Source organism: Carya illinoinensis, chromosome 10 (genome assembly GCF_018687715.1).
Source record: "Carya illinoinensis cultivar Pawnee chromosome 10, C.illinoinensisPawnee_v1, whole genome shotgun sequence".
NCBI lineage: Eukaryota > Viridiplantae > Streptophyta > Magnoliopsida > Fagales > Juglandaceae > Carya > Carya illinoinensis.
In genome coordinates this window covers 21230558-21242834 of record NC_056761.1, presented here as the reverse complement: position 1 = coordinate 21242834, position 12277 = coordinate 21230558, and the positions used below count along the sequence as shown (strand labels likewise).

The window sequence follows — 12277 nt, the reverse complement described above, 5'->3', positions numbered from 1 at the left end:
AACTGAGAGGGCATGGTCCACAACTTGTTTAATAGGTAGAACAACCAAATCATGTATCTTCCGATTTCTCCTATACCAGAAGCTCCATGCTATCAGACAGAAAAACTGCAACTCCTCAGTAGTACCTTTGTTATGCACATGGTTGATTAGGTCAATGAAAAGAAGAGGTTTCTGTATATCAAACAATTTTGGAAGCTGGCCTTTCCAAAACTCTATCAGCTAGGGACAGTAAACAATTGCATGGCTCAAGTCCTCATTCTATTCAGCACATAAACAACGCTTAGGATCTATATCAACATGTCTCTTAATTAAGTTCAATCCTGTTGGTAAGTAATCCTTGCATAATTTCCATGCAAAAATTCTTATTTTCAAAGGCAACTTCATCTTCCAGATTGCTTTCCACAGACTATTCAAGCTACTACTATTTGAACTCTGCCCTACTGCATCATACAGGCCTTTTTGTAACAGCTTATAAGCACTACGAACACTAAACTCCCCACTTCTCTCTTCAGACCACATCCATCTGTCTTCATAGCCCTCTGGACATATTACTATTTTTAGTATCTTCTCTGCTATAATTGGATTGAATAGAGCTCGAACTTTTGAAATATCCCACCATCTGGTTTCCCCATTGATCAGAGTATCCACTGTCTCATTTTTCCTGTCCTGGCTCTCTCCTACTGAGTGATCATGTAACGCATTTCTGTGTCCTGGGATCCAGTAATCATGCCAAATCCTGATATTTTTTCCATCCCCTACCCTCCTTTGACAACCCTGCTTTAAGAAAACTCTAGTATCCCAAATCCCTCTCCATGCATAGGAAGGGTTATGCCCCAGCTTTGAGTCTAAGAACTCCCCTCTTGGGAAATATTTTGCTTTAAACACTTGGTACAACAAGGATTTAGATTGTGTGACCAACCTCCAACCTTGTTTAGCCAGAAGGGCTGTGTTAAACAGCTTTAGTTCTTTAAAACCCACCCCCCTTGATACTTGGATTTGCACAAATTCTTCCAACTCACCCAATGAATTCTTTTGTTGTTTTCTGTTCTACCCCACCAGAATCTGGCCATCAAGCTTTCAAGTTCTCTAAACAGGCAATCTGGCAATTTGAAGCAACTCATAGCATAGGTGGGAATAGCCAAAGCTACTGCCTTCAGTAGTATTTCCTTTCCTCCTTGAGAAAGTTGTTTTTCTTTCCAACATTGCAGTTTCTTCCATACTCTTGACTTGATATCCGAGAAAGCATTAGCCTTCTTCCTACCTATCATTGGAGGCAAACCCAAGTATTTTTCATACTGTTGAATAGCACTTCCCCCCCACATGTTCCTTATTTCCTCTTGCATGGGAGCACTTACATTGCTGCTGAAAACCATACTTGTCTTATCCATATTCAATTTCTGCCCAGATGCCAGTTCATACCTCTTAAGGATTCTTTGTAGCTCGAGATTTGTTTGGACATCAGCTTTACAGAAGATAACACTGTCATCAGCAAAGAGTAAGTGGTTTATGGCTGGAGCCCCTCTGCAGATTTGTATACCAGGTATCATTGAATTCAAAGCTGCTTGCTTCAACATACTGACTAAACCCTCAGTGCATAGGAGAAAGAGGTAAGGGGACAAAGGGTCCCCTTGTCTCAACCCACGAGTAGGTTTAATACAACCTGTTGGTACACCATTCAACATGACAGAGAAAGAAACTGAGGTCACACAGTACATAATTAAGTTAATCCAGCTGGTCTCAAACCCCATTTGAACCATGATGCTTTCCAAAAAATCCCACTCAACTCGATCGTAGGCTTTGCTCATGTCTAATTTGATGGACATATAGCCTTTCTTTCCCCCTCTTTTGTGTCTTAGAAAGTGAACAATTTCATAGGCCACTAACACATTATCAGTAATTAATCTACCTGGTACAAATGCTGACTGAGAGGCAGATATTAACATAGGGAGTAAAGCTTTCAACCTATTTGTTATAGCTTTGGACATGAGCTTTTAAAGAACATTACATAAGCTAATAGGTCTAAAATCAGCTACTTTGGTGGGATTCTGTTTTTTAGGAATTAAACAAATGAAAGAATGGTTTAACTCTTTAGGGAACACACCAGTATTTAAAGACTCTAGCACTGCCTCAGTCACTGAAGAGCCTATTGTACTCCAGTATTTTTGATAAAAGAGAGGGGGCATACCATCGGGTCCAGGGGCCTTTGTTGGATGCATTTGAGAAAGGGCCAAGTTGACTTCTGCTACAGTAAATGGTTTCTTCAATTCTTCATTCATTCGAGATGTGACTTTGCTCTCCACTCTAGCAACAGATTCAGTATGGTCCCTCTCCTCTGAGCTACTGAACAGCTGTTGAAAGTAGTTAACCACTAACTCTTCCATATCTCTTCCTTCTTTCCATTGGTTTTGCTCATCTTGTAGCCTTTTTATGGTGTTCTTCTTTTTCCTATGTGAGGCTTTAGAGTGAAAGTATCTTGAGTTTTGGTCCCCTGCCTGGATCCACAAAGCCTTGGATCTCTGATGCCACATTTCCTCCTCCCTTCCTAACCATTTATTCACTTCTTCTCTGACACTCATGTTTTCTTGAGAGTTGAAGCCTACAGGATCCTTTTTTTGTAACTGACATAGATTTTCTTTTGCCTCTGCAAGTTTGACTTTTACATTACCAAAGCTTTTTTTGTTCCACACTTTCAGTTTCTCCCCCACCTTTTGAGTCCATTGCATCAAAGTCTTTATCCCATCTCCTTTGCTCCTTTCCCTCCATGCTTCCTTGATTGGTTTAGAGCAGCCTTCCTCTCCTAACCGCATTGATTCAAATCTGAAAGGTCTGTGCCCCCTCCTACTTATTTGATATCTAGTCGTATCCACCCACAAAGGGGTATGGTCAGAGTAGGCTACTGAACCATGTATCACACTTGCCAAAGGGTTGTTTAAGCACCAAACTTCATTAGCTAGGGCCCTGTCAAGTCGAGCACTTATGCACTCAGATTCCTCTCTTCTATTGGACCACGTGTATGGGCAGCCTTGGTACCCCAAGTCCTTGATACCACAATCATCTATAGCATCTCTGAAGTTCTTCATTTGCCATTCTGGTCTGTCCACTCCCCCCCACTTCTCAGCTTGGTGTATAATTTCATTAAAGTCACCAATTAATAACCACCCCAAGTTGTCAACATTTTTCAGTGATCGCATAAGGGTCCATGTCAAGTGTCTGCTAGCCACCTTAGGGAAGCCATAGATGCCTGTTAAAAACCACCTTCTACTCTCTTGTTCTTCTTCAGCAATTATAGCATGTATATGGTTTTTCGAATATTGTAAAATGGTTAAGTCCACTTCTAACTTCCAAAATAAAGCCAGTCCCCCCCTTCTTCCCTCACAACTCACTGCTAGACAATTTTCAAAACCCAAACTACGCTTACACCTGTCCATTTCAGAAACTCTTAGTCTAGTTTCCTGAATGAACAAGATGTCGGGATCTTCCTTCCTGACCAGGTCACGAAGGTTTTGAATTCCACGTGGGTTCCCAAGCCCACGGGAATTCCAACTCAGTGTTTTCATAACACTTGGTGGGGCTGACTAGCAGCCTCCACCAATTTTTGTGATCGAGCCGTATTTTCTTGTATGTCACCATTTACTATTTTCCTAGCTTTAATCAGGAAACATGTGGTTTCTTCACTCACCTCCCCCTTTCTCTTGTTGCTAGATGATCTTCTTGTAACAGGGAAGTCTCCATGCTGGGCCCGAGATCTACGTTTCCACCTACCTCCCACTCCCTTTTCCTTCAAACACAAGGAAAGTGTCGTAGCCTCCACCACTTCTACCTCATGCATGCCTACAAAGGAGCCGGGTATTTGCACACCTAAAGGCCTCTCATCGGTTTCATTCCTCTGTCCTTCCAAACCATCCTCATGTATCAGTCTCTCGGATGCACCAGGCCCACCTTCAGATTCAGGTTCTCCAGGCCCATTTGCTGTGGTTGCCTCGTCATGCTTTTGTTTCTTTTGCATCTGTAGAGGAGTCTCCATCACACACTCCTGGTCCCCACTATCAGATTCCCCCGCGTGGCATTCCTTTTGTTCCGTTAGTACCTTTCCCACTCCCCCTGCTATATCCATTATCTTTTCTGGTGCAGCCTCAAATTTAGTTACAGAGGGTGCACATTGTCTGTATTGCCCTTTGACAGAACCTTGTCCCTGCCACCTACGTGACATGTTGCTTCCGGAGACCTCTGCCTCCCTATCCCCGTTGTCACTACCCATATCAGGGCCCTTCTTCCACTCTCCTTTGCCGGAATAACCATTGCTCAAAGAGGACCTTCGCCGCAGACCAGAATTCTCAGCTCGAAGCCATCACCCAAACTGCATGCCTTTGGGACCTTCACTCCCGTTATCATCCTTTTTTGTCGCACATCCATCCTCCCCATGTGTAATCCATCCACATGTGAAGCATATCTTTGGTAACTTCTCATAGCAAAAATTAATCCAAATTTTCTCTCCCTGGACATTAATGAACCTTCCTCTTGCAATGGCTTTGCACAACGGCATAGCTACCTTCACTCTCAGGCATTTCCCCCACCCTACTCCGTCACTCTCCACGTCAACTTCCATGCATCTCCCTACTGAGTCACCAATCCGTTTCCCCCATTCCATCGACATACAACCTAGAGGCAGGTTGTGAATCTGTATCCAAAACGTTTCATAGTCAAAAGCGATCCTCCCTGGTTGCATGACCCCATCATAAGGCACTAGAATAAACAATACATTGTCAAACAGCCACGGTTTGCCTTCGAGGACTCTTTCCTTATCTGCGTGTGTGGCAAAGGTTACCACGAAGGTGTTTCTCTCAACTTCTTGAAACACAGCCCTTTTACTGATTCTCCAAATCCTAGCCATAGTATTTCCAATAACCTTTTTCCCCACATAACGCTCAGAACATACCTTTCCGATCAGACTCCTCTCACCCTTCCATTGGATCTCTATTTCGCTATCGTTCTCAACCTCGATAATCACTTCCTCTTCCTCCGTGAGGCTAAGGTGCCCCCACATATCCTCTAAACCTTCCATTCTTAGCCCTCTATTCCTTTCTGATCGGCCTTAGGTGGTCTCAACAAGAGACTCACTTCATTCACCACCTCTGGGTTCGACTAGAGTCTAGACCAGAGAGGAGACTCTCAATATGCGTGTTATCCAGAATATTACAATTAACCAACATAAATATGATACAAATCAAAACAATAAACAAAGGGAGGAAATATATCACAATTCACGAGTGATCCCCAATCCCTCATCTGGCAACTCCGCCTACTCGGGCTCAGCCTCCTCGCCCTCTACATTAAAATCTGCGGTACCAAAAACAGTATAGCAAATAAGTACTAATCCAAACATCCACAAGATACAAATATATTAAAACTCAACAATATGCAAGAACAGGATGCCATATGCATGAGATCCAAAAATAATATTTCTCAAGAAATATTTCCTTTCCAACTCACGCCAAAAGTCACATTTCGCCCAAAAATAATTCCTTTTTTAACTCACACCGAAAGTCACATTTGGCCCAAAAATAATTCGTTTAAAACTTTTCCTCACCATTTTTCCAGAAAATGGCCTAAAATCCAATATTGAAACCAATATCCAATTTAATCTGCATGCATCATGGTCCCTTCTAGGGACCATCTGCACACCCTGACTCCTATGCCACACCGCAAGTAATGACCACGCATGTGACATCTACACAAGCGATTCCTAGTTTCATGCCCAATGCGTTTGTAGCCAAGCAATTTCTAGCCCCGGCCAGCAGAGGGGCACGGAGTAGGTACGAGAGCATTACCATTCCGTCAGCTTCCATTGTCGCCTAGCGACAACGCAGGGGACGTCACTCAGTATATTGCGCTCCCGAGTGATCAGAGGAGCTCCACCAAGATAATGCCCCATCTCGACTTGGGGTCATGATACACACGCACCAAAAAACCTATTTATACATGAAAATCCATTTTTCAATATTCAACACATGTACATGTATGCCATTATGCGAAAAATCCAATTTTCCTTTTCAAACATGAATATACATGCTCCATGCAATACACACATCAAGACAGAAAATATCCAACAAATCTCAACATCAACCAACATACAAATAACTTTGTCCTCCAATCCATCCGACCCTTGAACTTTTCGGACTCAGTTCGGCATAATCAACCAATCACAATTTATTGTTAAAGTTAAAATATATTTAAATCTAAAAGGAAGTTTGAAAAATGCTTACAGCACTATATAATATTTTTGAAGGATTAATGGGCTGCAAAAGGTGGCGAAAAAGCAACGTAACAGTGTAAAATACACTGTAGTCGTGGGTTGTAAAATACCCACTTTTAAATGGGGACAAATCAAGGTTTTGGATTGATAGGGAATAGCTTAGAGGTGTTTATGAAGCTAGTAGAAGTGAGGGTTGGCAATGGGTGGCTGTGAAAACAGCGGTGGAAGTGAAAAAAGGCCAAAATGGAGTTGGGCTCATTGTGTTACTCTGTTTATGGATCGGAGCTAGAAATGGGTGGTTTAGGTTGACAAGAGATCAATGGTGAAGTGATGAAGAAGTGGTGGCTAGAGGTGGAATGACGGCAGCATTGGAGCTCTTGAACGCCGAGGCTTGGAGGGGTGCGTGTGGCTTAACAGCGGCTCGGATGTGGCTGAGTTTTGGTGGAGAGGTTCGTTGGCCAAAGGAGAATAAAATGGGAGGGGTGGTGCACTGCATGACGGCGATCAGTGGTGGTTCTGGGCTGAATGAAAAACTGACGGAAGAGGGAGAGGGGGAGTGCGTTGAACGGGAGAGAGAAGAAATGGGAAGGAAATGTGGAAAAAAAGAAAGAAAAAAGGGAAAAGAGAGAGGAAGAAGAAAAAGAAAAAGAAAAAAAGAAAAGATGGGGAAAAGAAGTGAGATCCATTCTTCACCTCTAGAGTTCAGAAACTGATCCAACAAAAACAACTTTAAAAGCTGTAAATTGAATAAAATAATCTAAACACAATATCTAGCTAAAACATAATAAATAACTAGTAAAAACTAACAACAAAATTTTAAATCTAAAAATAAACTAAATTAAATGAAACAGCATTTTAAATACAAAATAATAATTAATATTAAGAAAGTACCTCAAAATAAATTTCACAACTAAATAAATCTAATTAAAATTCGATAAGTTTAAAATAAAAGAACCAATATTTTAATTAAATTAAAATACTCATTTAATTAAAATACATGTAAAAGTAGGGTATCACAGTGAGACTTTGCTATCAAAGACTTCATGGCTCCTCTTCACTATTGTTTAGGTCTCAAAGTCACACAAAACTCTTTTGATATGTATCTTTCTTAGTCTTAGTACATATTTGATTTGTTGCACTAATTCAAAATGGAAGGTGCCAAATCTTGTGCCACTCTTCTTGCTTCTGGTGCGAAGCTGTCTTAATCCTAGGGAGATCCTTAGCAGATATCACCTCTTATAGATAGTTGGTTGGTGCCCTTCAATATCGCACCCTCATAAGGCTTGAGATTTCCTTCGCGGTAAGTCAACTGACAAGTCAACTATGTCAGTTTTTACATATTCCACTGCTAAATGGGTGTTGTACTATCTCAAAGGATCTCTCCATCATGTTCTCTTTTTCAGCAAAGGATCTCTCAACCTTAATGCCTTTTATGACTTTGATTGGGCTGGCTTAATCACAACGCTCCACCACAGGATATGCTATTTTTTCTTGGACCTTGTTTGGTCTCTTGGAGTGCCAAAAATTAGTCAATGGTGTCCAAGTCCTCCGCTAAATCTGAATATCGCTCTATGGCTGCAATTATCGCTAAATTGTACTGGTTGCAAATGCTACTCCATCAGCACTTGTATTATGGTGTGACAACCTCGGTGCCCTCTCTTTGGCTATGAATCCTATCTTTCATGCACAAACGAAATACATCAAAGTGGATTACCACTTTATCAAGGAAAAGGTACTCAATTGAGATATTAGCTTACGATTCATCTCCACTAATGCTCAGCTAGCTAATCTATTCTCCAAAGGATTGACAAGTGCGCTTCTTGTTTCTCTACTCCAAACTAATGATCCATGAACCTCCCATCAGTTTGTGGGGGGATGTTAAGCTACTATTTGCAGCACAACCCACGTATGCAGCAACAAACACATCTACACTAACTGATAGGACATAGACCACTCAATCTCAAACTCTAATCTCCAATTTAAACACTTCATAGTTACAACACATGTTTATCTATAATTTACAATTTAAATACTATATAGGATTAGAGCTGTATTGTAACTTATCATCTCCAATATCAATTCAAGTCTATAAAATCACATAGTGGTCATCAATAATTTCAAGCTACCACACTCAATTTCTCAACCTTATTTTACACATGTTAGTGTAATTGAGAAACCATACTCACTAAAAGGCTTTGATTTACACGGGTAGAATGATGAAGATAAACATGGTCGACTCAAGTATCCCAACAAAGACGAGATGGTGAAGACACTGATAATGATCAGCACTTAACAATAATATTATGAATTTGCCATGTGTTTGTTTGAGAACAGAATGAATTTCATGCCATGTTTGATGCAACAGAGGAGTGTCAGAAATAACATCTCATCTAATTTTTATTTAAATGGTACTTGATCAGTACACAAAACAACCTTCAATGTCTACTTTCCAAAATAATTAACCATGAATTTAATAATTTTAAAGGTTAACTATGGAAATCTAAAGGATATAGAACTTTAAAGGTTAAAAAAAAAAAAAAAAGGCAACTTAATTTGTCTTTCCACAAAATGCGTGGCTGGGCAACTAGTTCCATATAAAGACCATAACGAAGAAGATGGCAAAGATTTCATTTTACAACATTTTAATGTCTTCTATATACCCAAAAGCTAGACATGAAGTTGACTTTGAAAATAAAAACCCTAGCGCACTCAAATTAGGTCATATCTTGTTAGCATGGCTAATAGATTTCAAAAACCATCCCCAATAGTTCAAAAGGATCATATCATGTGATATCCCATATGATAAGGATAAGAGTAGGTGGTGTATGGGATCCCACATTGTTTGGGAAGGAGAAGTTCTTGCTCTTTATAAAGTTCCATGCAACGAGGCTCTAATTGTATCATTGACTAATTCTTTTGAAGTATAAGCTACGTGGTTTGAGCCTTCCATTGGGGTGTTATATAGCACACTCTTTAGTAGCTGCCGTATGTTTGATTAGATCTTATATATTTTCTGATACTGCTTTAATAGAGAAGATATGCATGCAATACACTATACTAACTCGTTTACAATACAAGCTGCATGCATGATGCCGCTAATTTTCAAACTAACCATTAGAAGATAAGGTTCACAACTTCCACTAGCTCAAAACAACACTTGATCAAAGACACTATCAGTGGATGATCGCATGCATTTCTGCTACTCACATTGATCATTAATCGACCTAAAATCATAGTCAGCATCATAGCAAACATCTGAATACATTGGCTCTTGGGGGCACCTCGTAGTAGTTGGAGCCATAAATCTGGGGTCTGTTTCAGGCATGAATATGTCCTGGAATGAAAAATATGGCTGCTCCCATATACTTCCGATTATTTCAGATGCGTTGGACGAACTAAAATTGATCTCGTCCTGACCTATCAAGCATTGGTTTCTAACATCTTCAACTGGAGGATCAGTACTGCTTGAAGAGGAGACATCAATATTAGTGGACATATAGATTTGTGGTGACGTCGGGATACCTTTAATGCCATCCATGTTTGGCACTTTTGGGGAATCGCTAAGTAGGAGATCTTGATTCTCAGAAGAATCATTCTTGTTAGCTTCAACTTCCTCGGACGTTTTCACCATTTCTGATATAGTTGTTGATGACGAATTTTTCTTACTGAGCTTTTTCAGGTGGGCGTGCCAGTAATTTTTTATTTCATTGTCAGTTCTTCCTGGAAGCTTTGCAGCAATTGTAGACCATCTAAAATAAATTGAAGATAGTAAGGCCGACATTATCAAGTACTGCTGCAGTTTACAAGTTCGAGGTATTTTTATTTACAATATCTTCAACATTCGGGTTTAACTGAAGTACTGATCTGAAAGGTTTTGCTTTTCCATCTTCAAGAAGCGATATATGTTGTAGTTTATGCGTTTGATGTCAATTGTGACAGTTTAAGCAATGCTAATTCGATTCAAAAGTTAAATATTGTTGTTAACTTCAAACTGATTCTAAAAGCCAACCAGACTTCAAGTTCAATCTGCATTTAGAGTAGTTGTCAATGAAAGTCCAAAATTTAGAATCTCGTGATTATTTCCCTCTATATTGGCCCTAGCTAAACATCAAAAGCTTAAGAATTGAACTACAGTAAATCTTAACCTCTCTCCAAAACTGACAAGCTATTAAATCTATATTTTCTTATTTTATCTAACTCCCGTCCTCGTACTTCCCTGTTTTTTCAAATTATAATGCACTTTAGACATGTACGTAGTACTGCATGAGGCGTCAATCATGATGAGACTTTGAATGTCAATTCTTTTGATAAGACTCGCATGACCTTAGATATGAATAAACAATATTGTACGTTTGAGCTCAAAAAACATTATAAAAAATAAAATAAAGAAGAAAAATAGAGAGGGAAGATATATAGCTATTTTCGCTTATAGCATGTCCAATTTTTTTAAGTATCCTGCATCCATCTGAATTGAAATCTCACCCCAAAAAAAAAAAAGGAAAAAAAAGAAAAGAACTTTGTTATACATAAATATATATAAAATATAGCGAGGTGTTCATTTAAGAAACTGTATAGTTTCTATATATATATAGAATTTGAAATGTACTTACCGATTTCCCAGCAGTTCATGCCACTTAAGTATAGTTTCTTGGTCTTCATGGCTAAAGCATCCCCGCTTAATGTCAGGCCTAAGGTAATTCATCCATCGGAGCCTACAACTTCTTCCGGATCGGGTCAAATCTAAAATAAAAGAAAGTGTTATGAAAAAAATGTAAATAATTAAAACAAAATCTTTCTATCAAATGATTTAAAATTTTAAAATAAGTAATAAGTAATAATTTTAAAACTGTACATGAGAAGTTTCGAATTCAAATTTTGACTCTACACTTAAATTGTTTAACTAAATATTAGATATGTTGGGCCAATACTTATACGTAAAAGAAAGCTTGTTTCATAAATAAATGAGAGTGTTAAGATAATGAGGAATAAACAACAAAAAATCTACTTATTTTTATCAACTTAAATTTTTGAGACAAGTTATAATTATATGGGGAAAGAAAAAGCAAGAAAATTTGTTAATTAATCAAAGTATGTATAATATAATATTGATCACAGGCTGAACACGTACGCATATACGTACACCCAAAACAAGTATTGCATGCATGCAGACACCCCGAATGACAAAGCTAATAGCAATATATAAAACGTTTAAGATCATCTGCTAATTTCCTACCGGCAGCTTCAGCCATCTTACTCCAATTCCAAATACCGTATCGCTTAATGTAGGCTTTCAACTTCTGGTCTTCTTCAGGACTCCATGAGGCTCTTGATCTCCCGGGCATTTTCTCACCATCCGAAGTATTCGTCATCATGATCTCTAAGTACGTACTGCTCAGATATTTCAACTTGCAGAGGCCTCAAAACCATATAAATATGTACGAATATTAGCTGCTTCGTAGTGTCATAGGTTTGATAAGTCAAAAACGTGTTTGAAAGTTTTAGCTTTTCCTGGGCCAATGGTTTCCAAAGATAAAAAAGAAAGCTTATTTTATAAGGTCCTGGAGCCAGGTCTTAATACTTTATTTTTATTTTTGTGATGGATCACATGGGCAAGTTGATATATATATGTGTTTTTTATTCCGTCAACGATCGAGAAACAATATAAGGCCGTCAAGCCAATGGAGAGCGTTGTTGTATTAGCCAATCATCAAGACGATATTAAGGCCGGGAAGGTGCATGGAGCTGGACGGCACCGAAGTTACTTGAGTAATTGCCTTAACTTGAAAAATTAGTAAATATTTTAAGGTAATATTCCAAAACTAGTTGAACATTAATATATATATATTTATATATAAGATACGTACCAGTTATCGAACGGCTAATAATAAAAGTACTTCATCGTAGGACGAAGAAATCATCCATAAATGACTGTTTAATTAATTAACAACTCTCTTCATTATTATGAGATATGATATTCTTAATTGGCTAGAATTAAGAATAAATATGATGAAGATGAATGATACC

The 12277-nt window shown here is 38.9% G+C and overlaps 3 protein-coding genes across 3 annotated transcripts; all 3 read right to left on the bottom strand.

The window, feature by feature from the left end:
• Window positions 1-258: 258 nt before the first annotated feature.
• LOC122278542 lies at window positions 259-3557 on the bottom strand. The gene is made up of 3 exons (XM_043088723.1): window positions 2186-3557; window positions 1020-1906; window positions 259-774 (listed from the first exon to the last, which is right to left on the bottom strand). Exons 1-3 carry the CDS (start codon window positions 3555-3557, stop codon window positions 259-261), a joined length of 2775 nt encoding a protein of 924 aa, XP_042944657.1.
• A 791-nt stretch (window positions 3558-4348) lies between these two features.
• Window positions 4349-5062, bottom strand: LOC122278541. The gene has a single exon (XM_043088722.1). The coding sequence runs from the start codon at window positions 5060-5062 to the stop codon at window positions 4349-4351; it is 714 nt and encodes a 237-aa protein (XP_042944656.1).
• Window positions 5063-9452: 4390 nt separating this feature from the next.
• On the bottom strand, window positions 9453-11622 carry LOC122278540 (transcription factor MYB8-like). Its single transcript, XM_043088721.1, has 3 exons — window positions 11487-11622; window positions 10864-10993; window positions 9453-10002 (listed from the first exon to the last, which is right to left on the bottom strand). Exons 1-3 carry the CDS (start codon window positions 11620-11622, stop codon window positions 9453-9455), a joined length of 816 nt encoding a protein of 271 aa, XP_042944655.1.
• Window positions 11623-12277: the final 655 nt, after the last annotated feature.